The sequence below is a fragment of the Triticum urartu genome, chromosome 1A (genome assembly GCF_056163025.1).
Source record: "Triticum urartu cultivar PI428250 chromosome 1A, HENAU_Tu73, whole genome shotgun sequence".
Taxonomy (NCBI): Eukaryota; Viridiplantae; Streptophyta; class Magnoliopsida; order Poales; family Poaceae; genus Triticum; species Triticum urartu.
In genome coordinates, this window is record NC_141873.1 from 583,373,996 (window position 1) to 583,400,641 (window position 26,646).

Here is a 26,646-nt window from a genome sequence, read left to right on the forward strand (position 1 = left end):
GCCTTGACCGTGTCACTGGTTGGTACACTGATCATCTTGACGCGTATGTATCATATATATTTTTTAATCAGACTAATATAACACCAAAAGTGGTGCACGTGTCGGCTTCCCCCCTTGTGTCATCGTTTGCCGTGCTGGTCCCTTGGAGCACGCACGAAAGGTTGGCATTTCTTTTAATCTCTATCTTTACTTAATATTAAAAGACGGATCGTTTCTCCATTTTTTTTAAATTTACGATGGGACCCATAAGATTTTCGTCCGTCTTAACAAATAACGTGTTGGATCTCGGGTTGTCATTTATTTATACGTTAGCTCTGGCCAGGAAATAAGGCAACCACAATTGGAAAAAAACATAAAAAATATTGCGCCGTCATGGGACGTCAAACTCAAGAGTCAAGACCTCTGCCATGCTATGGATATAGCACAACCAATAGACCAGGCGGCTTGATGTGAGGATTATCGGGTTTTCATCTATTTATACGTCAAATCTGGGAAGGGAAATAAAGCAACGGCAAGCTGACCAGCCCAGACAAGCGTACAAGGTCAATTTGATTGAGATGATGACGCCTAACTTCAATGCAATTTCTAGCACTCCACGCCTTTTAATGAAACAAGTGCTTAGTTTAAACTAAAATGCGAAGAACGACCGGAGTAATCCCTCACGGCGACATCGAGATCGAGGGACCATCGAGCCCAACCACCACTTGCACCATAGACACTTGGATAGGGCGGGGAGAACTTTCTCCTCGTTCCACAACATTCTTCGAGATGATATCGTGGCATCTGACATGAAAGTGAAAGAATGTAGGATCATAACCACGGTTAAGCCTCCATCAGGAATGAAACATTCGGGAGTCCTACATTGATACCTTTTGTTGAAGGATGTGTGCGCTGACCATGTCTCCACCATTAATTTGATCATAAGATACACCAAGAAACAATGCTCAAAGTTATATACGGATAATGTCATCTGTACACCTGTAGTAGCGTTCATGTGTAAAGTGGGGAAGGCATGCTAAGCCGTCTGCACACATTTTCTGTCTATTGATTGATACCCTCCCATCGTCGTCTCCATTAGATGGATACACCGTGCATGCATTACTTTCTTCAGCCTTGTGCGTGCAAAAAGCTACTACTCGCTCTGTAGGTGAATTTACTACCTAGTGCTGCCTTGGCCAGCCTAGCTAAGCTTAGAGGTAATAGCACCCCAGGTATCCTAACTTGCACAGAATGTGATGATCTAGTCCCAAACTTATAAAACTTGACCAAGCCATACCTCAACTTGCATCTCATGTGATGTTTTACTCCCAGGCCAATCACAGTGCGCCAATTGGCTGGGCCGGTCAGCGCGCGCAGTTTTGCACAAAACCCTCTGCCATTTGCCTGATTCAACCCGCAGTATAGCACACCTGAATTAAATCTGGGACTAACCGGGGGCGGGGAGCGTCCATATTACTACATGACGCTGTATAACATCTTCGGAGGAGAAATAGAGTACATATCTGCAAAGTGTTACTCATGCCTGACCAATGCCATGTTAACCAGTAAACTTCCACACTTTCAGCAGCATTGGTTGAAGGTGAACTCACCGACGAGGGCCTCGAGTATGTCGTCCTCGATGGCGACGCTAATGTCGAACGCCTCGGTCCGGCACCTGTCACACCTTGCCGCCGCCACCTGGTCCAGCTCCTTCTCCGCAGCACGGTCCGATGAAACATCGCTCCAGCTGCCGATCTCTTTGGATATCTCCCTCTTCAGCAGGTCTTTGCTCATGGTGAGAGGCATTCGCAACAAAGCCTTGTACCCGCATTTCCCGAAGTCGCGGAACTTCGAGTCCAGCGACTCGACGATGCAGTCGAACAGGAAGTTGGTGCGTTGAAAGTTGTTTTCTTCCTGGAAGCCGAAGCTGCTCTCTGATCCATCGCCAAAGACGGCCTCAACGGTCTCCAGCATCTCAACTATGAATGAATGGAGTGATAGACTTGACGGTGTGCCACATAAGAGGCTGCTGTCCAGAAGTAGCTCAGCATTTGCAATGGCTTCTCCGATGCTGTGGAGCCTGCCTTCTAGGAACTCAAAATCATGCACTGGAGAACTCTGAACACATGGTATTTCTGCATTGCTGCCGTGATCATCAGTCTTCATTGTGTCGATGGACATGGACAAATCTACGATTTCAGACTCTAGATTGAAGAGATCTTCCATTTTGTTCTCCATTGAAATAAAGAATTCAGTACTCTCTGCAGACAAAAGAAGAAACCATACATTATCATCATAATCTATACTCCATTACACACGTCAAAACCTACTAATTCAATCCATTCTGTAAATCAGAATTGTTTTAAGCTTCTCTCTAAAGAGAGTTCATTTCAGGCGAGCAAAGTTAACTAGAAGATAGCGTAACAGAACACTGTCTTATAATAGTTCAAATATTAGTAATATATGTAAACTATTTGTTGTTTCTTCCGCTACTCATCGTGATACAAACCTTTAATCTGCAACACCGCGTCAAGATGTGCACTAAAGCAATCAATTTCGTGGCCAAATGCATTTTATGCAAAACATAGCTATTCATTTAAGGTTTCGTCAGCATATAAACATATATTCTTACTTCAGATCAGCAACAGAAGTAGAGTAAATAAAGAGGAAACTTTATTTTGTAGCACACATTTTTTTCTTCAGAAAAGGCCTTTCAACCTAGCTTTATAGATAACTAAAAGTAAAATGGTTTGCAGGGGTTACTATCTACAAAGTATCCTTACATCCTAGTACAACATTCAAGGTGATACTACAAAAGTATTTACCGATCTTTTCAGTTGGACTTCCTGAGGAGGAAGCATCGTGTGAGAAGCATGCTTCGAAGACAGATGTTGGGCTCGGCTGATTGGGCTCGTCATTTGTGCACGTAGCAGGAGAATCAGCCCCTTGGTCACCCTGGAACTAGAACAAAAGAACATTTTCAAATTTCAATAGCAAGCTAGACAAAAAGTAGTGTGACCACTGATCACAGTATAATGAATGCCAAGTCATCCAAGTTGGTAAACCATTACTTTGTTGGAATAAGCCACGTCGCGTGGTGTGGTCGGGCTCATCGGGCGCGTCGGATGCGCGCGGGATGTGCAGGACGCACTGGTGGTGTCGGCCTCGTCGGGCGCGCTGGATGCGCGCGGGACGGGCGGGACGCAGCGAAAATGTGGCGTATGTGTGTGTATGGCGGTGTGTGGCCGTGCCAGGTTCGTAGGTGCGTGTGTGTGTGCGTGAGTCCGTGTGCGTGCGTGTGTTGGAGTTAGTTAGCTTGACGTGCATGTGGCGTGGAGCTAGGAGCTGTGCATGCACCATGCTGTTGGCCGTTGCGATCAGATGGATAGAGCCGCGTCCAGCGCATTTGTGCGTTGCGTGAGGACGAGCGGATCGCATGCAGCAGCCAGTAGTTCGTGCGTGTGTGGGCGTTAGAAGCTTGGGCGCTGCGTCACTGCCGAGGGCTACAAAGCCGGTTGTAATCATGTTTGTAGTGAGCCAGTTGGTGCTCTGGAATAGTGTAACGGGCCGTGTGCGGCCGGGTGAAATACAGTGTATCCTTCTCCGTTTTCTTCTGTGCTCCTCCTTCTTCTACCTCCATCCATCCGTGTGAGAGAGCGGTTCCAACAATTGGTATATAGAGCTTCGGTTCGGACGATCACCGGCGACCATGGCGCTCGTCCCACACGGCGGCGGCGCGGGCGGATCGGCGACGATGGCGATGCCGATGCTAACCGCGGACAACTACACGGTCTGGGCCACCAAGGCACAGGCGATCCTCGACGTCCACACCGTATGGGAGGCTGTGGCGCCGGGCGACGCGGCGGTGAACGCCAAGAAGGACAAGATGGCGCGCGCGTTGCTCCTCGTGGCGTTGCCAGAGGATGTGCTGCTGCAGGTGTCGACTAAGCTCACCGCCAGGGAGGTATGGGACTCCCTGAAGATGAGGTTCGTCAGCGCCGATCGGGTCCATGCGGCGAGGCTGGGGACGCTGCGTGGCGAATTCGACCGGATGAAGATGGCGGACGGCGAGGAGCTCGACGTGTACGGCGGGAGGCTCGCGGCGATGGCGGCGAGGTATGCCAACCTCGGGGAGACGCTGGGCGACGCAGCACTTGTCAAGAAGTTGCTGGATACGGTGCCGGATCGCCTCTTCCCCGTCGTCGCTGGCCTCGAGCAGTTCCACGACGTGACGACGATGGCGTTCGACGAAGCGCTCGGGCGACTACCTGCGTTCGACGAGCGGGTTCGGCGCCGTGGACAAGACGGCGGCAAGCGCGGGGGTGAGCAGCTGCTCATGACGGCGGCGCAGTGGGCAGCACGGGAGCGTCGACGCGGCGGTGCTCGGGACGACGACGACGGGCGCAGCATGGCGTCGGGGAGCGGCGGCAACAGGCGCAGGAGCTGCTACAAGTGCGGGGAGTACGGGCACTTCCGACGCAAGTGCCCGCAGCTGCGGAAAGGACCAGCTGCGGAGCAAGCTCTCTTGGTCGGTGCCAACGTCGATGATGACGGACTCCTCTAGGCCGTGGCTTAGAGGGTGTGTGTTGGAATAAGCCACGCGTGGTCGGGCTCGTTGGGCGCGTCGGATACGCGCGGGACGTACTGATGGTGTCGGACGCGTCGGATGCGTGCGGGACGGGCGGGACGCAGCGAAAATGTGGCGTATGTGTGTGTGGCGGTGTGTGGCCGTGCCAGGTTCGTAGGTGCGTGTGTGTGCGTGAGTCCGTGTGCGTGCGTGTGTTGGAGTTAGTTAGCTTGACGTGCATGTGGCGTGGAGCTAGGAGCTGTGCACGCACCATGCAGTTGGCCGTTGCGATCAGATGGATCGAGCCGCGTCCAGCGCGTTTGTGCGTTGCGTGAGGCCGAGCGGATCGCATGCAGCAGCCAGTAGTTCATGCGTGTGTGGGCGTTAGAAGCTTGGGCGCTGCGTCACTGCCGAGGGCTACAAAGCCGGTTGTAATCATGTTTGTAGGGCGTTAGAAGCTTGGGCGCTGCGTCGCTGCCGAGGGCTACAAAGCCGGTTGTAATCATGTTTATAGTGAGGCAATTGGTGCTCTGGAATAGTGTAACGGGGCCGTGTGCGGCCCGGTGAAATCCAGTATATCTTTCTCCGTTTTCTTCTGTGCTCCTTCTTCTTCTACCTCCATCCATCCCGTGAGAGAACGGTTCCAACATACTTCAGTAAAGATCAGGGAACATCCAATCACATTCCGAGGAACATTATTTTAACAACAAATTCACAAAATGTACCAGGCATGATTCATGTAAGTGCTTCCTTATCAGTCTCTACCATTAGACAAAGTGATAAGTATAAGCACTACAATTTCATCGTATGGACATACTATCAAAGAGGTAATTTCATGATTGACTGATCAATATTGCTGAAGTAAACATAAGTAAGAGATATAAAAGGTTGACAAAATGAAGCAGTAGGGCAACGTCAAAACTGACCTGATAGCTCTTGTGAAACTCGGGTGATTGATCATTGGAATTATATATAGTCTCAGCATTATTGAGAGGAGCCGATGAGTCGGAATAGTTCGTCTGGTTTGCAGCCTGGCGTGCCCCAGCTCCGCTGCGGGGCGCCGGGGTGGCCGCGGTGCTGCGGCGAGGAGCAGGCGTACGCGATGGCCTGCAGCCTGGCGCCGGCCCTCGAGCTCGCGCGCGACCGGCTCCAGCAGCCTCGACGCGGTGGCGTGCACGAGGCGGATCCGCCTGGGGCTCCTCGCCGACAGGTCGGCGCTGTGGTGGCTCCGCGGCGCGTGCGTGGGCGAGCCGGGCGCGGGCGGGCGCCGGCTCGGCGGCAGCATCACGACCACCGGCGCCGGCTCATTGTCTCCTCCCCCGCCGACGCCTCCACCTTCCTCTGCTTCTGCGGCCTCGGCGGCGCGGCCGCGGCCGCGCCGGGGGCGGCGGGCCAGGATTCGAGGCCCATGAGGCGCGCGACGACGCCGGGAGGGGCGGCACCAGCTTTGCCATCGGCTCCAGCGGCCGCGCTCGGCGCGTGACGAGGAGGCTGCTTGGCCGACGGAGAGGGCGGCGGCGGCGGCGCGAGCCTGCGGAGCGAGGAGCTGCGGGCGGCCGAGGGGAGCAGGCGGCGCGGGTTGAATCAGGCAAACGGCAGGGGGTTTTGTGCAAAACTGCACACGCTGACCGGCCCAGCCAATTGGCACGCTGTGATTGGTCTGAGACTAAAACATCACATGAGATTTAAGTTGAGGTATGACTTAGTCAAGTTTTACAAGTTTGGGACTAGATTATCACATGCTGTGCAAGTTAAGGTAGCTGGGGTGCTATTACCTCCTAAGCTTACTACTCCTGCTGTTACTGACGGAGGTATGGCTAGGCGTATAGGAGCACTAGTAGTGCTCCACAGTAGCACAGTGATGTGAAGTGCTCGTTTGTTCCGACATGAAGACCTGTCTGGCTGTACGTGCATGCTGCAATGCAGCATATGCGTGCAAGTGGGGAAAGCTACAAGCATGCATTGGTGCCAAGTCTGTATGCTTGCCTTCCCAAAGAAAATCCAATGATCACGATCTTCTGTACTCCTGCCTGCCGTGCTCTCCTCTCGTTGGAAAATGGAGCTCAATCAATACACACAGAGGTTCGGCGAAAGAAGGAAAGAAAAGATCCTGCGTAGCTGAAGTAGGCCGTGTAGTGAAAAGTGAAGCACTCTGGTTTGTAGTTGCATCGGTCGATATGTCTGCTGTGGAGTTCAATGTGCCCGACAACTACAAGACCCCTTGCTTCCAAACGCAATTTGATTTGCACGCCGGGCCAGCTCTAATTCCTTGCGAGTCGACGTTACTTTTCGGTCCGTAAAAGCAACTCCAATAGGCCAACCCAAACGGACGACGATTTCATTCATTTTTTGTCCGTTTGAGTCGATCGTTCGCTTTCTTTTAAATTTGAGTCGGTAGCACGTCCAACACGCCGACTGTTGGCGTCGTCTCTTGCAACGCCGCTTCTTTCCTACCTTGCAACTCTCTCAGCTCAAGAATTCTCTCAAGAAAACATACATGTGCTAGAAGTAGTAGAAGAGGGCGCAAGAAATTTTCTGGACAGTACTGGGACTAGCTGGGACTGGAACAAGCTTGCCACCATGTTTAGTGAGTCAGACGCATGCGATATAGCACAGATTGCTATTGGTGGCCCGGGTTCCAACGATTACCCCGCATGGAATTTCACTATGAATGGCATCTTCAATGTGAAATCAGCTTACCATCTCTGGATGTCTAGGAGAAGAGCGCGGTCAGGCCAGCAGGAGTCCTCCAGCTCGGTCCAGAAACACAAGCGGTACATGGCGATGTGGGATACTAGTGCGCCACCCAAAGCGAAGATTCATATGTGGCGTATGATTCAAAATGGACTGGCGGTGGGATCAAAGCTTCATCGGCGGTGAATCAAACCGGGTGTTTTTTGTGTTGCATGCGGTAGAGAAGAATCTATTATTCATCGTTTCTGGGCATGTCAGCATTCCTCTCAGTTCTGGCAGTTGTTGCGCTCAGAAAAAGGTATTACGATGGCAGCCCCACCGTGGCAGATCGATACCCAGGGCGCTCTAGCTCGATGGCTTCTGAGTTGGTTCTCCAGGGCGGCCGACGATGAGAAAGAAGCGATGATCCAGGCGACATATGGCTTATGGCTCGCTAGAAATGAGGCGCGGGATGGAGTCAGAATTCAGAGTCCACATGCAATAATGGAGGGTGTTTATGCACATATGACAGATTGGTCAAACGCTCATCAGCCAAAGCCGAGGGAGATCCAGAAGTGGGCTGTGCCGGAGGTGGGATGGATTAAGCTCAACTGTGATGGAGCGGTGTCAAAGGTGGGTGACAAGGCGGGTGGTGGAGCTGTCCTCAAAGACCACAATGGTGCGTTTCGGGCGGGGGTTTGCCATCACTTCCCAAGCATTGTTAATCCTGAAGCAGCAGAAGTTCTCGCGTGTAGGCGTGGTTTACAGGTGGCCGAGGAGCTAGGTGTCCAAAATATCCACGTCAAACTGGACAGTCTTCAAACTGTCCAGATGATCAACCAAACCGGCAGAAACTTCTCGGCTATTGGACCATGGATCAATGACATAAAACAAATGCTGGAGACGAAGCAAAACGTGAAAGTTACTTGGGTTCGACGATCTGCGAATGTCGCGGCGCATAAGTTGGCTAAAGTAGGGATAGGAGACGAACTATGTAGGGTCTGGTTGGGGGTGCCCCCAGACTGTATTTTGAGTGTAATCTCAGATAACATTCCGGGCTTTGCGAACTTTTAATTAAATAAAGCGGCGGCATTTACCCTAAAAAAAAGAGGGCGCAGGAAATTTTGTGGCATCGTATAACTTGTGCCTTTTAGGTTTCTCTTACTCTCTTAACAATGGACATGATTACATGGGATTAAGTAGCCGGACTAACCCAGCCCCAACACACCCACTAACCACTACTTTGCATGCACTCCACATAATTCTGCATGCAACACACACGGCCACGCCACTAACGGTTTGACTCACTAATTACTCCAGCACTTACGCGTACAGGCTTGAGTCACCTCTAAGTTTGCAACAGACATGAGCTTATCCACGGCACACTTGACACACGCCACAACTGATTGCGTCCGCTTCTTGCTCCATCATTGATCTGCCGCCGGACTTGGACGTTGTGACTCTACGGAGCTGTACCCATTTTGCTAACCAACACATCCATGCAGCAGACTACCTACTCATCACTAGCTTGTACACACACGTCATCTCATCTCTACGTGAGTGTATGGCCGCGGCCTAATGGTTGAGCATGTCTACATGCATGTCACTACCAAGTAAATGTAATGAAAAACCAAAACAACAAGGTTAACTCTAACAATCACCCCCTTAATTTTGTTGTCACTTATTCCTCTCTTGAAGCCCACGGTCGTCGATGTCGTCGGTGTAACACGTAAATGGCCGCCAATGCCATCTTGTCACGCCGATTGCCGCCGTCACGGTTGGCTTCGATAATAGGCGCACCTCCTACACCTTCACCATGAGTGCGCCCCCGTGGCACCCTCGCTGCCGCATGTTTGCCACCGGTGCCGCAACTCGCCAGTGACTCGCCTCCATGTTCGTTGCCGGTGCCGCAACTCGCCGGTGACTCGCCTTCATGTTGTCGACGATGACGCACCTTGTCGACGACTCGGACATGAAACTCCTTGTGGTCGTGGCCTCCGCTCCTTGGCCATCACCTCCATGCCGCCGGTGCCGCAACTTACCGGACAGCATACCTCTTTCCATCGCTCGTGACGCAGCTCGACGACAACGGAGGCACACACCGGCCACTGGCAGCATCGTGCCGCCAGTGACCTCTACCTTGCGCCGACGACCTCCACCTCACATGAAGTCCGTCGCGCCGCCACCGTCGCCTCGGATCGACAAGGCTCTGATGCCAATTGTTGGCGCCGTCTCTCGCAGCGCCGCTTCTTCTCTACCTTGCAACTCTCTCAGCTCAAGGATTCTCTCAAGAAAACTTGCATGTGCTAGAGGTAGTAGAAGAGGACGCAGGAAATTTTGTGGCACCGCACAACTTGTGCCTTTTCCGTTTCTCTTACTCTCTTAACAATGGACATGATTACATGGGATTAAGTAGCCGGACTAACCCAGCCCCAACGCACCCACTAACCACTACGTTGCATCCACTCCATATAATTCTGCATGCAACACACACGGCCACGCCACTAACGGCTTGACTCACTAATCACTCCAGCACACACGCGTACAGGCTTGAGTCACCTCCAAGTTTGCAACAGACACGAGCTTACCCACGACACACTTGACGCACGCCACAACTGATTGTGTCCGCTTCTTGCTCCACCGTTGATCTGCCGCCGAACTTGGATGTTGTGACTCTACGAAGCTGTACCAATTTTGCTAACCAACACATCCATGCAGGAGACTACCTACTCATCACTAGCTTGTACACACACGTCATCTCATCTCTACGTGAGTGTATGGCCGCAGCCTAATGGTTGAGCATGTCTACATGCATGTCATTACCAAGTAAATGTAATGAAAAACCAAAACAACAAGGTTAACTCTAACACCGACCCATATGTGCCGGCGTGGCCGGCTGGCCGCCCAATATTTACATTGATTTGCATTCAAACATATTGTCAAATAAGATAGTTTTATCGAATAAAAATATTATAGTTTTATAAGACGGATACAAATAAAAATGTTTCACATAGTTTTGCAAACGAATAAAAAGATACATCTATTGGTTGCCAACATGAGCCCACATATACTCAACCAAATCATTTTGCAGTTACACGTGAGTTTTCCAATCACGCATGTCTTTATGAAATTGGGTGAACTGTTCAAATGTTGCCGCTACTCCATGCTCAGGCACAACATTCTCATCCTAAAACTGAAACCCTTGATCGTATAGATGTTTCGGGCGCTCGTCTTCTATGATCATATTGTGCATGATCACACAAGCAGTCATCACATCCCATAGTTTCTGCGTGCTCCAGGTATTAGCAGGATACCGAACGATGCCCCATCGAGATTGCAAAACACCAAAGGCACGCTCGACATCCTTCCTGGCACTCTCTTGCTCTTGGGCAAAAAATTTCCTCTTCTCTCCGACAGGGTTAGGTATTGTCTTGACAATAGTGGTCCACTGAGGATAGATACCGTCACCCAGGTAGTATACTTTGTCGTAGTTGTGTCCGTTGACAGTAAAGTTCACCGGTGGGCTGTTGCCTTCGGCAAGCCTAGCAAACACCGGCGAGTGCTGAAGCACGTTGTTATCATTGTGTGATCCAGCCATGCCAAAGAAAGAGTGCCAGATCCAGAGATCTTGAGACACCACGACCTTTAATATGACAGTGCAAGCCCTAACATGTCCCTTATACTACCCTTGCAAGCAGAAGGACAGTTCTTCCACTCCCAGTGCATGCAGTCTATGCTGCCAAGCATCCCTGGGAAGCCCCTTCTAGCATTTATCGCAAACAAACGGGCTGTATCTTCAGCTGTCGGCTCTCTCAAGTACTCAGGGCCAAACACAGCAATAATAGCCTTGCAGAACTTATACAGGGACTCTAGGCATGTAGACTCACTCATACGGACGTACTCGTCAATAAGATCACCGAGCACTCCGTATGCAAGCATTCGGATGGCGGCAGTGCATTTCTGATAAGAGGAGAAACTGATCTTGCCGACGGCATCCTCTTTGCACTCGAAATAGTCATCATAGCTGACCACCCCCTCTCAAATACGGTTGAAAAGATGCCTACTCATATGGAAACGGTGGTGAAATTTTTGATGTTTGAACAACGGGTTTCTTGTATCAAAGTAGTCCTTCCAAAGAAGGAAATGCCTGCCCTCTCAGTTGCGATTCAACGCCGGAAGGTGGCCCGGAATGGAGCCACGAAGTAACGGCCACTGACTGTTGAGGTGGTGATGACCAACACGGCGGCCAATATCTCCTTGTCGTCGGACGACGAATCGTCGGAGTCGCAAAGGAAATTGTGGAAAAAGAACTCGTCGGCGAAGTCCATTTTCGTATCTTGGCAAACTGCCGAACAACTTGCGGGCGTCGAAGAAGGAGACGGCCGGCGAGGGGAGTCGCGGCGCGCACAGACCAGCTAGTTGCCCTGCCGGTGTCCGACGAGCGTGCCGATGAGGATCTGCCCGGGGCGGCGAGGCGGCCTCTTGGTCGCGGGCGCCTGTGCGGTTGGAGGAGTGGCGGTGGGAAGCAGTTTGCTGCCTGGCGGCAAGACGGCGGTGGCTGGCGACGGGGGGAGTGAGCGGCGTTGCTGGGCGGATGTGAAGGCGGCGGCAGCTGGCATAGTCGCTGGCAAAAAAGGGCGGCGGCGTCGGCGACGAAGGAGGCGGGCGAGGGTTGTTGTTGGTTGGGGGATGAGGGAGGCCAATGAGCCACCGACCAGTGGGCCCGGGAAGAGAAAAAGGCGAGCATGCGCATGTCCATCGCATGTCCGCGCCGATGCAAATACAACTCAAAAATGGACCAGGAATAGATCGCCCGCGAAAGAAAATCGGACGCGCGTCCGTTTGGATCGGCGCGTTGGACCAACTTTTATGTCCGCGCCGATCAAAACTGACGACCGTGGACCAAATGAGTCACTTCATTGGAGTTGTCTAACCGCTACACTTCGCATTGATCATTTGACTAGAAATTCTCGGCCGTGTCAGACGATTTCCGGCGCAGCCCAATACCGAAATGGACGACGCCGCGGCCATGGAAGGAGAGGAAAACGGTGAATGCTGAGGATGCAGAGCGTGGGACCGGCCACCGGAGCTAGAGAAGGTGGGCCGGGGCGATGTGGCGTGTGCAGTACACATGTGGCCCGGGCCGGGGGGTGGCCTGCTGGGGCGTACGGTGCGGCTACGCTGGCTCAACGACGACTGCCAGGGAGACTCATGCGCCACCCATGCATGCTCTTCTGTCGCCGGGACGCACGTGTGCGAGATATCAAGCTCACAGCTTTCGGAAAGGCATGGATTGCTCAGTGTAGGCATGACTAGTGTTCCTCCGCCCGGCATCGCAGGGTGATCTGATCGGGACGGCACACATCTTAGGCCAACTCCACCGCGCGACCCCAAATAAACATTCGGATTGGCCGGATTTTATTTCTTTGGGGCATCGATGGGTTTGCTCGTGTCCGGTTTTGTCCGATGGGTCGTGCGTGCGCCCATCACGCGGCCGCATCCTAAATCATGTCCGGGGTGGACGTGAATAAAAAAAATTAAAAAACTAGAATGAAATAACTAAAAAAGTAAATAAACGCATTTAAAAAAATATAAAACATATATAGGGGTCGGCCACAAAACGGTCCAGTTTCCACGGCTACTTAAAAGGCCCAGTTTCATAATTAACATATAAAAACAAAATAAAAAAACGCCTCCCGTGCGCTCCTGCCGCGCCCGTCGGTGTCGTGGCCGTCGCCGTCTTCACTGGCCGCCGGTGTCGTCGTCGTCATTGACGAGGTCGACGTAGGCCGGCGGCGTCCACAGGTGGGCCGGCGATGCGTGGTAGACGGGGGCGGGCTGGACGGCTGGAGGTGCCTGCACCACCTCCTCCCGTGGCGACGCCTCCCGCTCTGGTGACCGCGGCGGAGTGGGGCACCAGTTCACGCCTACGACGGTGGCCATCTCCGGAGCAATGCAGGACCAGCCCCACCCCTGGCCCAGCAGCTGCTGGAATGCGGCCACCGGCTCCTCCTCCTCGGGGATGGCTACCTTGCCGGCAGCGGATCGGGCCGTCATCTCCTCCAGGCCCTCCCATTGCCGCTCATCGTGCGTGTACATGGAGTCCTTCATGACACGCGCCATGAGACGGGCCTCCTCCTCGTCCGTCATGCGAGGAGGTGGTGGTGGCGATGGAGACGGCGAAGGCAACGGCGTGGGCGTGATGCCGCGCACCCGTCTACGCCCGCGCTCCTGGGGAGCAGGCGTTGCGCGCTCCTGTCGTGGCCGCCGCGGCCCCGTCGAGGTGCCGGCGAAGAAGGACGCGCGCCTGGTGTCGTGCTCGTCACGAAACCAGGTGTCCCAGAGCCCGGAGTCGGGGGCGTACCTGGGGTCGTAGAAGAGGTCGTCGGGGAGGAGGAGGCAGCGGCGCTCGATCTCCTTCTCGCGCGCACGGCCGCTCGTCTGGACCGGCGGGATCGGGACCCGGTCGGCGAAGAGATGCCAGTTATTGGGGAGATGGACGCCGCTCCAGGGGAGCGACGTCCTCGTATCCCAATAACGGCGGCACACCGACGAGTGGACGTAATGCCGGTCGCGGTCGCCGGCGGACGCGGGCGCGATGGAGAAGGCGGGCAACGCGGGGGCCCGGCGTGGTGGTGATGGCGAGCCGCGGCGGCGTCTCGACGAGGAACCAGCCTCGCGGTCGTGCTTGCCTTTGCGGCCGGAGTTTCAGAGGCCCATTGCTGCGGGCGGCCGACCGGCGAGGTGTTGGCTAGGGTTTGGGATGGGGGCTGTCGGGTTTCGAGGAGGCCGCGGGGTGGCGTGGGGCAGTGTGGACGACGACCCGTCCATGCTTCCCACTTAAAGAAGGACGATGACCGTTCGACGTGTGGATGACAGGTGGGGCTGCCCGCTCGTGTGCATTGATGTGGCCGGATGGGAGGTAGGTGGCGCTTGCCACGCGGCCTCGACACGGACGAGGCGCACGTCCGTTTGGTGTTCGTCATGATCCAAACCCAACGCAAGTTTGCGCTCAAAATGTATCAGCCCGGACACAAAACGGACAAGATGAGTCCGGACCATAGCGCTGGGCCGCCTTTTTTGTCTGTTTTACCCTGAACGGATGGGGCCAGACAGAATAGAGTGACGCGGTGGAGTTGGCCTTATCGCTCGCGTCCCACTTCGCTATGTTCTTCCGGCAGGAACGCGTGCAGGTACTAGTACCACTACTTGTCACGCCACTGCGTACGCGGCCTCATTCTATAGTGATGTGAGGGGCATGCATGCTTAACTATTTTTAATTTGTCGATCTGACTCATGACAACACTGAAATCACAAGCTTAAGAGCATCTGGAGCCGGACTTTGACAAATCCTCTTAAACCTCCACGGACGCGTCCGGACACGTCCGCGGACACTGACCGGGCAACCTTTAAATGATGCGATGAACATCTACATATCGTATATTTTGATCTTCAAATTCATGTAATTTATGCACATCGATCATACGATACAAACTGTCCGAGTGCTAAAGTTTGAAACAAAGCAAAGCAAATCATAATTCAACAAACCGGACATGGCAGAATGAAATCAATGTCCAAGCATGACGGATGGCCTCGGATCACTGGCTCGGTGCCTGCTCCGAGCGGAATGCGTCCTGCTCCAGGCGGAATGTGTCCTGCTCGTCCTGCTTTGCCTGCATCCGGGCTGGATGACATCTCCGACGATGGATCGGGACCGGAGGTAAGGATTGGGACCAAGGGTGGAGACCGGCGAGGGTCCAGACGTGGAAATGACCGGAGGGCGACGGGAGGAGGAAGGTTTAGATGTATTTGATGCAATTTGGAGTGGGTCGGGTTGTCAGGTCCGACATGGCGGGTGTGCCCTGGCGCACGTCCCATATCTGCCCCATATTTGGGCTGGACATGAGGGTGTCGGTTAGCCCGGGCGTTTGAGGGTCGTTTGAGAACGTCCGTCTCAGTCAAAAAATTATGACCGGACAATGACCGGACGACCTGTCTGGGTGTTTGAGACGGGTTTAAAAGATTCGGTTGTAGATGCTCTACCAAACCAGTCTGAACAAGCATGCACGCTATAACTTGCTAGCACATGCATCACAAGAACGTGATGCATTTCGTACTTCTGCTTCACTGTCACTCTTTTTTCTTTTCTTTTTGAGATGGCTACGTTACTTAGTACAACGTGTCAACTCCACACATCTACACAACTTACATCATTACTGAATGGTATAGTGCGCTCCGATGCACCCCATCGTACTTGAGTTCGTCACTGTATTAGATTTTTTTAGGGAGGTCAGTGTATTAGATGGCCCTGGACTGGTTGCATTAATGCACATGAATGATTGTGTTTTCACCTCCGCGCTTGTGTGTTCTTATCATCGTGTAGACCACAAGTGCCGAGTGGGTTGTGGATATGACCAAGAGGCCTATTTGATGCCGAATGTGTTGTATTTGAGGGGAAACACCCATGACGGGCGGCCATTAACGTCCCACTTTTTTTTCCTGAAAATATTTTGATATGCATGCTAAAACATACTCCCTCTGATTCATAATATAAAAACGTTTTTGAGACCAAAATGTTCTTATATTATGGGACGGAGGGAGCATTTAGGAAATATATATAAAAGAATACATAGAAACATACATGCAAAGATATTCATCTCATATAAAAAATATTTTTCATATATTTCAAATAAATAATTATGTATTTGAAAATTGATCATCACTAATTTTAAAATAGCCGTCATGTATTTAAAAATGATTGTTATGTGTTGAAAAATGTTCGTCATGTAAAAACTATCATCATGTGCCTAAATAATGATCATCGTGTATTAAAATGTTCGTGTGTTTAAAAAATGTTGACTGTGTATGTTTATTCATGTAAAAATAGACAACAATAACTGAAAGAAAAAGCTCAAATTATTTATTTTTTATGAAAACCAAAATAAATCAAGGCTTGGAAAAATTATATAAAATGAAGGGGGAAAACAGGTCAAAAAACAACACACAAAAGAAAAAAAAACTGGTTGAAATGGGATGGCCCTAAAAATACACTCCATGTGTGTTTGATCAACTATGTGAAATAGGATTTTCCGGGTAAGAGCCTCCTACCATGAATAATAAATAATTAATATAACGTCATCAAATTTATGTGGACTTCTTTTTAGGATAAATTTATTTGAAGTTGGAAACAGGCTATCGGCTATCGTGTGTATTCCCCTTTCTTATTTTTATTTTTGTGAAGAAACTGTTTGTGTGAGCTGGATAGTGTCATCGTGGTATGCAGCGAGTTGTGACTCTTGGTACCTATCCCGCAGGCCCCAAGAACCAACATGCAAGCCCAGATGACAATGGCATAGTGCAGCCCGCAACACAATCTCAAAGGGAAGATGTGACATGATACCAACCATCACATGATACCATGTTTCAAAACTCACATTTTATGTTTCAAAAAGTTCCAAACAAATTCATCAATATGCACAAGACATGTTCCTACAATCTAAAATTTTCAAATCCAAATTCCAAATATACATGGAGAAACAAAAAAGACAAATCTACATATCCATACTGACATTTTTGTAGGGCCAGTAGATATATATCTTGTGAACATTCACAATTTTTCTTAGATTTTTTTGAAATGTGTAGATTTGATTTTTGTGACATGGTACCATATGATAGTTGGTCTCACACGATACTTTCCCCAACCTCAAGGCTCGCCCATGGCCTCCACGTTGGCCTGGACAGTCGGCCATAAACTTTGACGTGAAACCGTCGTTCATGCATGGGCGCATGCGGTACACACTCAAAATTGCGCCAACTAATTAGTAGACCATGCAAAATATAGTCATATATATATGAGGAAGTGGAAGTGGAGGGGTAAAGTTGAAAAGAAAACTACAAAAAACATTGCGCGCAAGTATTGAGGAAAAATCTGGAAGAAGCTATATGCCAACTAAAAATTTATCGGAGGGAGTACATGCACACATGCTTCATAACCGAATGGCATCATCATAATTGGAGGGAGTGTGGCAGCTTAATTTGTGAATGAGTAGAAAGTGACCAATGGCATGATGGATCAGCTAGCAATGCATCAGACGTACGGATGCCATTGGTTGGGCACCTCCCATTATTTTAACAGTGCAAAGAGTTGTGCACCACATCAGGTACTTCGCCACTCTCATAAATTGGACTCCTACATCATCATACCTGGTAAATATATGATTTAGTACCAGAAAAACATAATCAGCATCTCGTTCATATTGATGGCGCATTAAAAATGTATCTACAAATCAGTCATTTGGAGTTTAGCCGAAACAAACCCAAGAAGAACACTGATGCATTTAGGTTTCAGCCGGAACAAATCTTGGAAGAAGTGTCTCCCACGAGATAGAAAATCATACATTATAGGTAAAACAAAATCAGAAAGGCAATCAAAGTTTAAATCTTTCGTCATGGCCTATGACGTGTCTCATTTTGGCTCCACCATCCCAATCAATGTCAAGAAAAGGAAAGTGCATGGAACACGCGAGTGATCACTCGAACAACTATTATCCAGATTAGGAGATTCAGGGTCTAAAATTTTGGCGCAGGATTCGACCGCCAACAGATCACCAATAGTTTGGCTGCATATTGAATAGGAGGAGCCGATGGCGAGCCAGAAAATCATAACCCAACCAAATAGACACCCTCACCGCGGTCAATGCCAAATATTTGGCCGGGTGGATTATTGTGGGTGCGATCCAAACAGCCCCTCATAGCCATCAAGCCTGAAGACAACAATCCAAACAACCCCTCAAAACCATGAAGCTTGAAGACTGTTGTGCATCCACATTCCCCTCCCCTTCACTATTGGAATGGAGACAAATGTGACCCTTGTAAATTCAGTGGGACATGGTATTGAGGTGCGGTCCAAGAGGCAACTAGAGAGATGGAGTAGGAGGACAAAGAATTCACAGGACCTCTCAAACCTCCCTCAAATCCGGGGGACAACTGAGGTTTAGAGTGTTTAAACTAGATGGAAAAGTGGATGACTGGTTTTCTTAGATAAACACTTTTGAAAAAAGTGGGAGGTTAGATATGCTCACGGTGCTACACATAAGATGTAGAGTCACCTGGTACTGCAGTTTTTTTTTTACTTCTGAGAATCCTCTTTGTCTTATTATTAAAACAGTGCTAATTAGTTTGATCTCTCGCCTTCAGGTTTCTTCCCTCAGTCTTCCCATACGTCGATATTTTCATCTCCATGCCCTCTTTGGTTTGGAATAATGTAACTAAATCGGTACTTCCCTATCCTTGTCCTACTCGAAACGTTGTCCTACATTGTTCAATCAAATCTTACCAAGACTATGTCATGCATTAACTATATCAAATCTTACCAAACCTCAAGGAAATCAAAACTTTCATTGCATTCCTCTACTTATACCCAAACTAAATCAAAATTTAACAAAACCTTACCTAAATCAAATCCTTCCTTGTCTTCCTCTACCCATACTAAAATCAAATTAAAAAATCTTGAATGTGATGGGTGTAAGGTATATGTTGGACATGATTAGTGTTGAACCACTATAAAATGTATGCCCTTGTTGCAATGCATGGGACTTTGGCTAGTAAGTATTTACACATCAGTCCCCGTGGAATCAGCAATTGCCCATGGAGACGTCAACAACCCCGCTGACACAGACACCGCTAAAATATGTATATGCGCCGTTGCAACATACAGTTACAATTAGTGACCCAACATTTCTTGGTTGATGGCGTCGCTATTGGTGTCCTAAGCAAGGAAGTTTCAGTCATGCTCCGATTAATTAATAAATTAGATGTCCTAAAAGCAATGAAGTGTCGGGGCGGACATAGCCAATGGATCTCAGGTCTGATTGCACCAAATTGATTTTTTTTAAAGGAGTCAAATTTTTCGAAACTTTTTGAAATCAAACGTGATCAGGGATTATAGTCATGTGAAAAGTTTCGTGAAGGAATAGATACGACTGACTGCAGGGCCAAGAAAATAAATTTAAGATTGCAAAATGTGTGGATAGTAACTTTCATATAATGTCGATTTCGTTTTTCCGCACAATCGAGAGTCATTCCTCCGCAGAACTTTTCACACAAGCATTACGCTAGACCATGTTTGTTATTACAAATTAAGTTTCACAATTTTGACTATTTTTTATTATTCTAAAATTGTTTTTCCATTTCAGATGCATTGTCCCCATGCTCCCAAGATGCGCGTGGAGTATCGTCGTACATATTTGCATGTCGCACGGCCGCAACGAATCGGTGGACGCACGTACGGTGCAGCCATGCGTGCTGTCCGGATGGATGCTCAACGACGGCGCGCGCGCGACCGCAGGGGAGGCGCATGCATGCTCTGCTGTTGCCTGGACGCCGTACGTGCGCGACATGTCAACTCTCGGCAATGCATGAGCGCGTGGTTTTCCCCGCCAGCATCCCGGCCGGAGCTAGTTACGCAGCAGCACGTCACCACGTAGGCGACGTCATCCGATTGTCCCCTGTCGGAGTGACGCCAGCCGGCGACCATCCCCGGCCGGCCGGATCGGGATCGAAGCGATGGACAAGCATTACATGCATGACAGCCGTATGAGCAGTGCGAGACGTGCAACGGCATACTGCTATATGTGTTCCTCGAAGACAAGGACCGCCGGCCCCCCGGCCTGTCATCTACTAGCATGAATAAGCTTTTTTTTTTGCTGCACGGTACACATTGCATATATATCACTAACTTTTCCGATGGACAACGTGGGCTCATGGGCACATGTCAACGTGGTGGTAATAATTAGTGCGGCAGGGGGAGACACTGGAGTGAGTGACGCCAGCCAGCCGGCCATCTCCGGCTGACCGGATCGACAGGCATTACATGCACGGCGAGAACTTGGCCGGTAAGCAGCCGTACGAGCACGAAACGTGCAACGACATAGGTGTCCCTCCAAGACAAGGACCGCCGGCCTGTCATCTAGCTCCGGCCACATGCAGCTCAAGTAGGATTTGCTTTTCCCTACGCGGAACCACATGTGAGGGTCAAACTATATCTCTATTCGATCCAATGGATATTCTATTCTGGATGGACTCGTTTTCCTTTTCTTCAGAAGAATATTCTCGACGGGCTCATGTCAACGTGTTGCGGGATGTATGTGAACACTGAACCAGCAGTGTGAACATGCATGCATACATACGTACGGCTCAGCTTTGTGGTGCATGTTATCACAACAACGCCACTCATGCACCGATCTTCGTTTTTCTATTAAGAAGCCATCCGACATTTTTACAATGTTTAGACATAAGAATAATTAAAACACCCCCAGCAAACGTTGAGAAATGGTGAGGTTCTCTTCTTGTAGGCGTCGTTTGGGAGCCATGGTATTTATTGAATGGGTGGTTCGTGTGTGGAGGCGGTGGTGCTCATGGCAATGTTGTGGTGCATCACTGGTGGTCTTCAGTGTCTCTTCTTTCTTGATCGTTACATTTCCTATAGCGGTTCTTGCCAAGAGCATCTCCAGCCGCGTTCTCAACAAGCCTCCCAGTTTTCTTTTTTGTTGCCGGCGTAAAAAATTCGGCCCAGCCGCGTCCCCAGAAACCCAATTTTTCGCCGGCTTGAGCCGATTTTGGCGCCGGTGGCCCCAGGCCAAACCCGGCGCGCTGGGGTCGCTGGGGAACATATTTTGGCACGAACAAGAATGGGCCTGCCGAGTCAGCGACTCGCCTCCTTCGTCGTCCTCATTGCCTCGGTTCCCGCGCCGGTCAGCCTTCCATTGATGCCCCACGGGCGGCGCAGTGAAGGCGCTGAGACGCGCGTCCCGCCCGCTCTCGCCACGCGGCACCTAGCGGGCAGCCTCTCGCCGCGCATCCTCGTCTATAAAAGTCAACCTCCCCGCCGGTGAACGCCACAACTCGCCATTGATGCCCCTCTTCCCCGCCGACGAGCAATGGCCGGGCATTACCCAGGCAATGCCGCGGCGGCGAATGGCTTCGGCCGACGCCATCTACGGGAGGACGAGGCGCGCCTCCTCTACGAGGCCGACTACCCAACGCCCCCTGACATGCGGGTGCCAGGCACCTGGAGGCTCAGCGCCGGCAGGGTCCCGATGCCACCCGCGCCCATCGGAGCGGCCCGGCGCGCCGAAATTGCCCGCATCCGGGCTTCGCTGCTGAATCCGCAGCGGAACCAGCCGAGGTTCGCCCCCGACAACAACCCGCTGTGGACGTCGTACTTCGAGCGGCGGCACGCGGAGCAGGTCGCCGCCACCAACGGCGTCGAGCCCCGCGGCCGGCTCAACTCCGACGGATGGCGCCGATGGTGGGGCGTCCCAGGCTGCATCTTCGAGGCCGTCCTCGAGCACATCGTGGCCGGCAAGACGCCGCGCCTGGAGTACCCTGCGCCCCTTCCTTCTCTCGCCCCTGTGACAGCTCCTGGACGCCGCGGCGAATGGTGACGTCGACGTCGACGTTGTCAGGCTCCGACTCTCTGTCATCAACGAGGGCGGCCGCCCCTCGCCTCGTTCCTACCGCCTCGTCCGGCCGAAGAACGAGCCGGGTTTGCTCCCCGTGAAGAAGGAGCACCAGGACATGGCCGCCGCCGACGAGACCGTCCTCAAGTGGGCGAAGGAGGAGTACGTCCGTGAGTAGATGGAGCGCCAACGCCGGGCCTTCGAGGAAATCGTCGCTAGACGGCACGGACGTGAGGAGAGCGGCGTGGTCGTCCTCGACAGCGACGACGAGGATGTGCCCGGGTAGTCCAACCCCCCGCGCCTCGTCGACGCCGGCCAGGGGTGCAGCAGGGACGGCGGCAGCACCCGCACGACGACAACGACGACGGCGGCGGCGACTACTCCCAGTTTTACAGGCTCCTCGGCATGTAGTAGGTGGGGCGGCGGCGGTGGCTACACGTAGTCGTTTTTAGTTTGTGTTTTTAAGTTTTTTTTGTAGAATATCAATGAAATCGTCTAGTTTGGACGTGCTTTGGCGATTTTGGACGTGTTTTTGGCCGATTCCATGTTTCAAAAAACAGCGTCGGGGGGCGTTGGCTGGAACCAGACCGGCCCGACGCCGAAATTTATCGTCAGTTAACCCCCAGGTGGCGATATTTCAAGTGCCTGCGGGGCCAAACGGCTGGAGATGTTCTAAGCTATAGATAAATTGGTATCAAGACAAGGTCCTCTTTTCACAATTTAGGCGGAAACTCCTTTCCCCTATCTTGGTTGGCATTTCGCGGAGAAGTAATTGTCATCGCGCCTTCGTCAATTCTGCTCGGCGGACCGTTTATCCGGTTATCCCCTTTGAGGTGTCATGCTCGACTCGTCTCTCATATGTAAACAGGGCGAAAACTGATTTCTCCGAATCTGGTGCTCTGATCGGTTTCCAGTGATGATCGGTCAGCTTACAATGTTGAACGATGGAGATCAGAGACAAAGTAGAGCTGGATTTGTTAACTTTTTTGCAAAAAAAATTAGAGCTGGAGCTGGAGTTGCCTTAGGATGAGCAGCAAGACGCAATCCCCTAGAACTGCCGCTGTCTGGGGTGGAGAAGCAAAAGTACTCTCCTCGGTACTACTTCAGAATAATAACCCATGATGTTCATGCCGGGGCTATCCCAACGGACCGGAACTCTACACTAAACAATGTCAACAACAACTATTAGTACTAATAATCAATGATATGATGGTGTCAAAAAAAATTGATGGTGTCAAAGCCTTAGAGCATCTCCAGCCGTTCGGTCCCCAGGATGACGAAAAAGAGCCGCCTGGGACGAACTAGCGCTTGCTTGATGTGTGGGGGCGACTGTGTTCCCAGTCGACGCCCCCGGGTCGCCGCCAAAATCACATGAACTTGGCGACATTTCATGCAAATTTGTACAAACTCAAGGATCTGGCACAAACTCGGCGAAACTTCATTGAAATTTGTAAAAAAAAATAGATTAAACATGCAAACTACGAATACCACTACGCCAAACTACGCGTAGCCCTGCTGCGCCGCGGCCACCGCCCGCCATCTACATGCCGAGAAGCGGGTGTAGTCGCCGCCGCCGTCGTCGTCGCACGCCCCGCCGGAGCCGCTGTCGTCCCTACTTCACCCCTGGCCAGAGTCGCTGACGCGCGGTGGGGGGTTGGACGGCCCGGCCGCGTCCTCCTCGTCGCTGTCGAGGACGATGACGCCACCCTCCTCGCGTCCGCGAGGCCGGGCATGGAGCTCCGCGTATGCCCGGCGCTGGCGGAGCACCTGCTCGCGAACGTAGTCCTCCCTCGCCCACTTGAGGGTGGCCTCGTCGTCGGAGGCCACTATGTCCGCGAGCTGCATCTTCACGGGGAGCAGCCCTGGCTCGGGATTCGGCCGGACCAGGCGGAGGGAGCGCGGGGAGGGGCGGGCACCCTCGTTGATGACGAGGACGCCGCTGCGGGTGCGGCGCCGGAGCGGCGTCTCCTCCGGCTCCGGCTTGACGGGGCGGAGCACCGGCAAGCCGGAGGAGAGTGAGCCGAAGCCCGACGACGAGAACGTCCCCGGCTCCATTCGCCGCGGCGCCCAGGAGCTGCCACGGCGGTGAGAGAACAACGGCCACAGCGGGTACTCGAGGTGCCGTGTGTTGCCGGTCTCGATGTGGTCGAGGACGGCCTCGAGGGTGCGGCCGGGCACGCCCCATCACTCGCATCGCCCGTCGGCGTTGAGGCGTCCGTGAGGGATGATGCCGTTGCAGGAGGCGATCTGGTCGTCGCGGCGGCGCTCAAAGTACATCGTCCACAACATGTGGCTGTCAGCGGCGTACCTCGGCTCGCTCCGTTGCGCCTCCGTCAGCGACGAGCGGATGCGGGCGATCTCGGCCCGCAGTGCAGCCCCTTCGGGCACCGGTGGCAACGGGACGCCGCCGGCGCTCAACTTTCACGACCCCGGCACACGCATGTCCGGGGGCGCCGGATAGTTGGCCTCGTAGAGGAGGCGCGCCTCCGGCTCTTGGAGATGGCGGCGGCCGAAGCCGTTCGCCACCGCGCCGTCGCCTGGAAACCTCTCGACCATTACTCGTCGGCGGGAAGGGGGGAGTGTGTTGCTTTGTGTGGCGATGCGAGGGGGATGTGTGGCAGCTATGGCGTTCACCAGCGGGGAGATCGGCTTTTATAGACGCAGCGGGGCGGTGAGAGCCTGCATGCCGGGTGATGCATGTTGGGAGCGGGCGGGACGCGCGTCGCTGGCGCCTTCACTGCGCCGCCCGTGAGGCATCAATGTAGTCTGACCCGCGCGGCAACCTTGACTTTTTTTTGACAGGAAGACTGTAAGGAAACCCCCTACAATATAATTGGTGCAACAAACCCAAATTGCAAGTACCATGCCTTGAACCTGGGTGGGTGGGAAGGCATCAGCCCTTTCCCGCCACTAGGCTATGCCTTAGTCTGCGGCAACCTTGACATTGAACACGCGGGAACCTAGGCGATGAGGACGATGAAGCGGCGTCTCGCTGACTCGGCGGGCCCATTCCCGTTCGTGCCAAAAACGCGTTCCTCGACGCCCTCGGACGCCCCAGCGCGCCGGGTTCGGTCTGGATCCGCCGGCGCCAGTTTCGACCCAAACCAGCTAAAAACGGGCTCCTAGAAGCGACTGAGCCGATTTTCGGCCGCCAACGTCGAAAAACGCCTGCGGGAGAGGGGGGGGGGGGGGTTGGTGACGCGGCTGAAGATGCTTAGCCGTGTCACTGAGCTAACTAGTCCACTGCTCATCATCCCGGAGTATTATGAGTTATATAACTCATTTAAAAAAGGTGTATGTGTCGGCTGCCCACGGGCTTCGTGTCACCATGTGCCGTGCGCATTTCCTTAATTGGAGCACGCACGTTGGTTCATTCGTAATCGTTGACGTTCCTCTCCTCTGAAGTCTAAGCCACCCGTACAATACCGTACGTCTCAATGCCTTCTAGAATACGCGTAATGCACCACCATCACTCCAGGGAGTCTTCTGTCCCCTACCTAGATATTGCCGTGCCACGTTTGCTATTTATAAGTTGCCGGAGATGACACTTTGGGTTAGCTGATTCAGGAGAAGAAGACGATATACCCGATTGTTGGATTCCAATCTAATGGCTGAAAAATCAACTGATGCTCCAGTTGTCCATGGCCGTTGAGTTCTGATCAATTTTAGTTGACAAAGAAAGAGGCAAATCGGACGAGTTGAAGAACTGAATCGAGATCTCCAAATCTTAAAACCTCTTGCTCGACCATCTAAAACATTCTTTATTCGGGCTTATTTTGCCATTCCAAATGCCAGGGACAAAGACAACAAACGAGAATGGTTTCTTAATTGATTATATGTGTATGCGCTTTGTCCTAAATGGATTTGTGGGCACATGAGTTCGACCACCAAGCGTATGGCAAGGAGATATTCTTCGCCGGTTGGATTACATAGAGATAAAACAAGATAAGCATAAAAGAACATTAGAAGATAAAACATGAAAGGTAAACAAATAAATTAGATTAAAACATGATATAAATGTGTTGAGAAACATGTCCAACGAAGGACAGAAGGAATCAAGAAAAATAACCAAACTTAGGGAAGCCAAGACATGGATGGACGACCCACGAGCTCAACCAGACACCTATATGTAGGGCCTCACCACCTCTCTACCTATCCATACCACCTGTAACATACCTCATTCTTGCTTTCATAATTCCAACTATCGATAGGTAGAAATATTGGAGTGCCAGACGCGAAGAACAATCTGAACAATGGTTCACTCGAAATGGAGAACGCGAACCATCGAGCCAAAACACCACTCACACCAAGGTATATTCTTGGTCGTGTGAACATAACTACTAACAAAGTAATAAAGGAATGTAAAACCAAGACTACACACTTGAGAGGAGATCCAAACCCATGAGCCGTCTCACCTCCCAGCCAACTAAAACCACGTCGTACAAGGCAACGCCATGGACCTGCTAGGATAATAAGCTATGAAGAAAAACATGTAGTCTTTTATCGAACAATCTTTTCTTTGTGCTAAACTAGAAAGCACGTACTCATCGTGAATTAACATAAGTGTGCTTTATCTCAAAAGGATAGATGGAGACTTGAGTTTGATTATCGAAGGCCGAACAAGGACACATTTTTCCCTTGTGGTGAGATAAAGAATTGAATTAACGGACCAAAATCCCCTTGTATATTTTTTCGTCAACGCTTCCATATGTGAAAACCAGTGTTCTTGCGTGTGGTGGAAGGGGTGGAGGCACATGATCCCTACTTTAGGATTAACCGGGTTTGTTGTGGACAACTTCCGTCTCTCCTTTGCAGAAATGCATGGTTGCTACGAGGATGCTTGCATTAGGTACCGCCGCTGATGCCGTTGGTGAGATGGTTCAGATGGGGGAGAGCATATGCCCTGATACCACTATGAGATTTTCCTGCACCATGGTGACGGTGTTTGGAGCAGAGTATCTGAGAGAA

At 51.7% G+C, this 26,646-nt stretch overlaps 1 protein-coding gene and 1 pseudogene across 1 annotated transcript; one reads left to right on the plus strand and one right to left on the minus strand.

The window, feature by feature from the left end:
* Positions 1-1,560: 1,560 nt before the first annotated feature.
* On the minus strand, positions 1,561-6,130 carry LOC125533218 (uncharacterized; annotated as a pseudogene).
* Positions 3,286-5,367, plus strand: LOC147993099 (uncharacterized). Its single transcript, XM_087542257.1, has one exon. The coding sequence runs from the start codon at positions 3,689-3,691 to the stop codon at positions 4,541-4,543; it is 855 nt and encodes a 284-aa protein (XP_087398383.1). The 5' UTR covers positions 3,286-3,688; the 3' UTR covers positions 4,544-5,367.
* Positions 6,131-26,646: the final 20,516 nt, after the last annotated feature.

What these genes read in the sequence shown, in the direction of transcription:
- LOC147993099 (XM_087542257.1), top strand. Translation starts at nt 3,689, where the DNA reads ATGGCGCTCGTCCCACACGGCGGCGGCGCGGGCGGATCGGCGACGATG.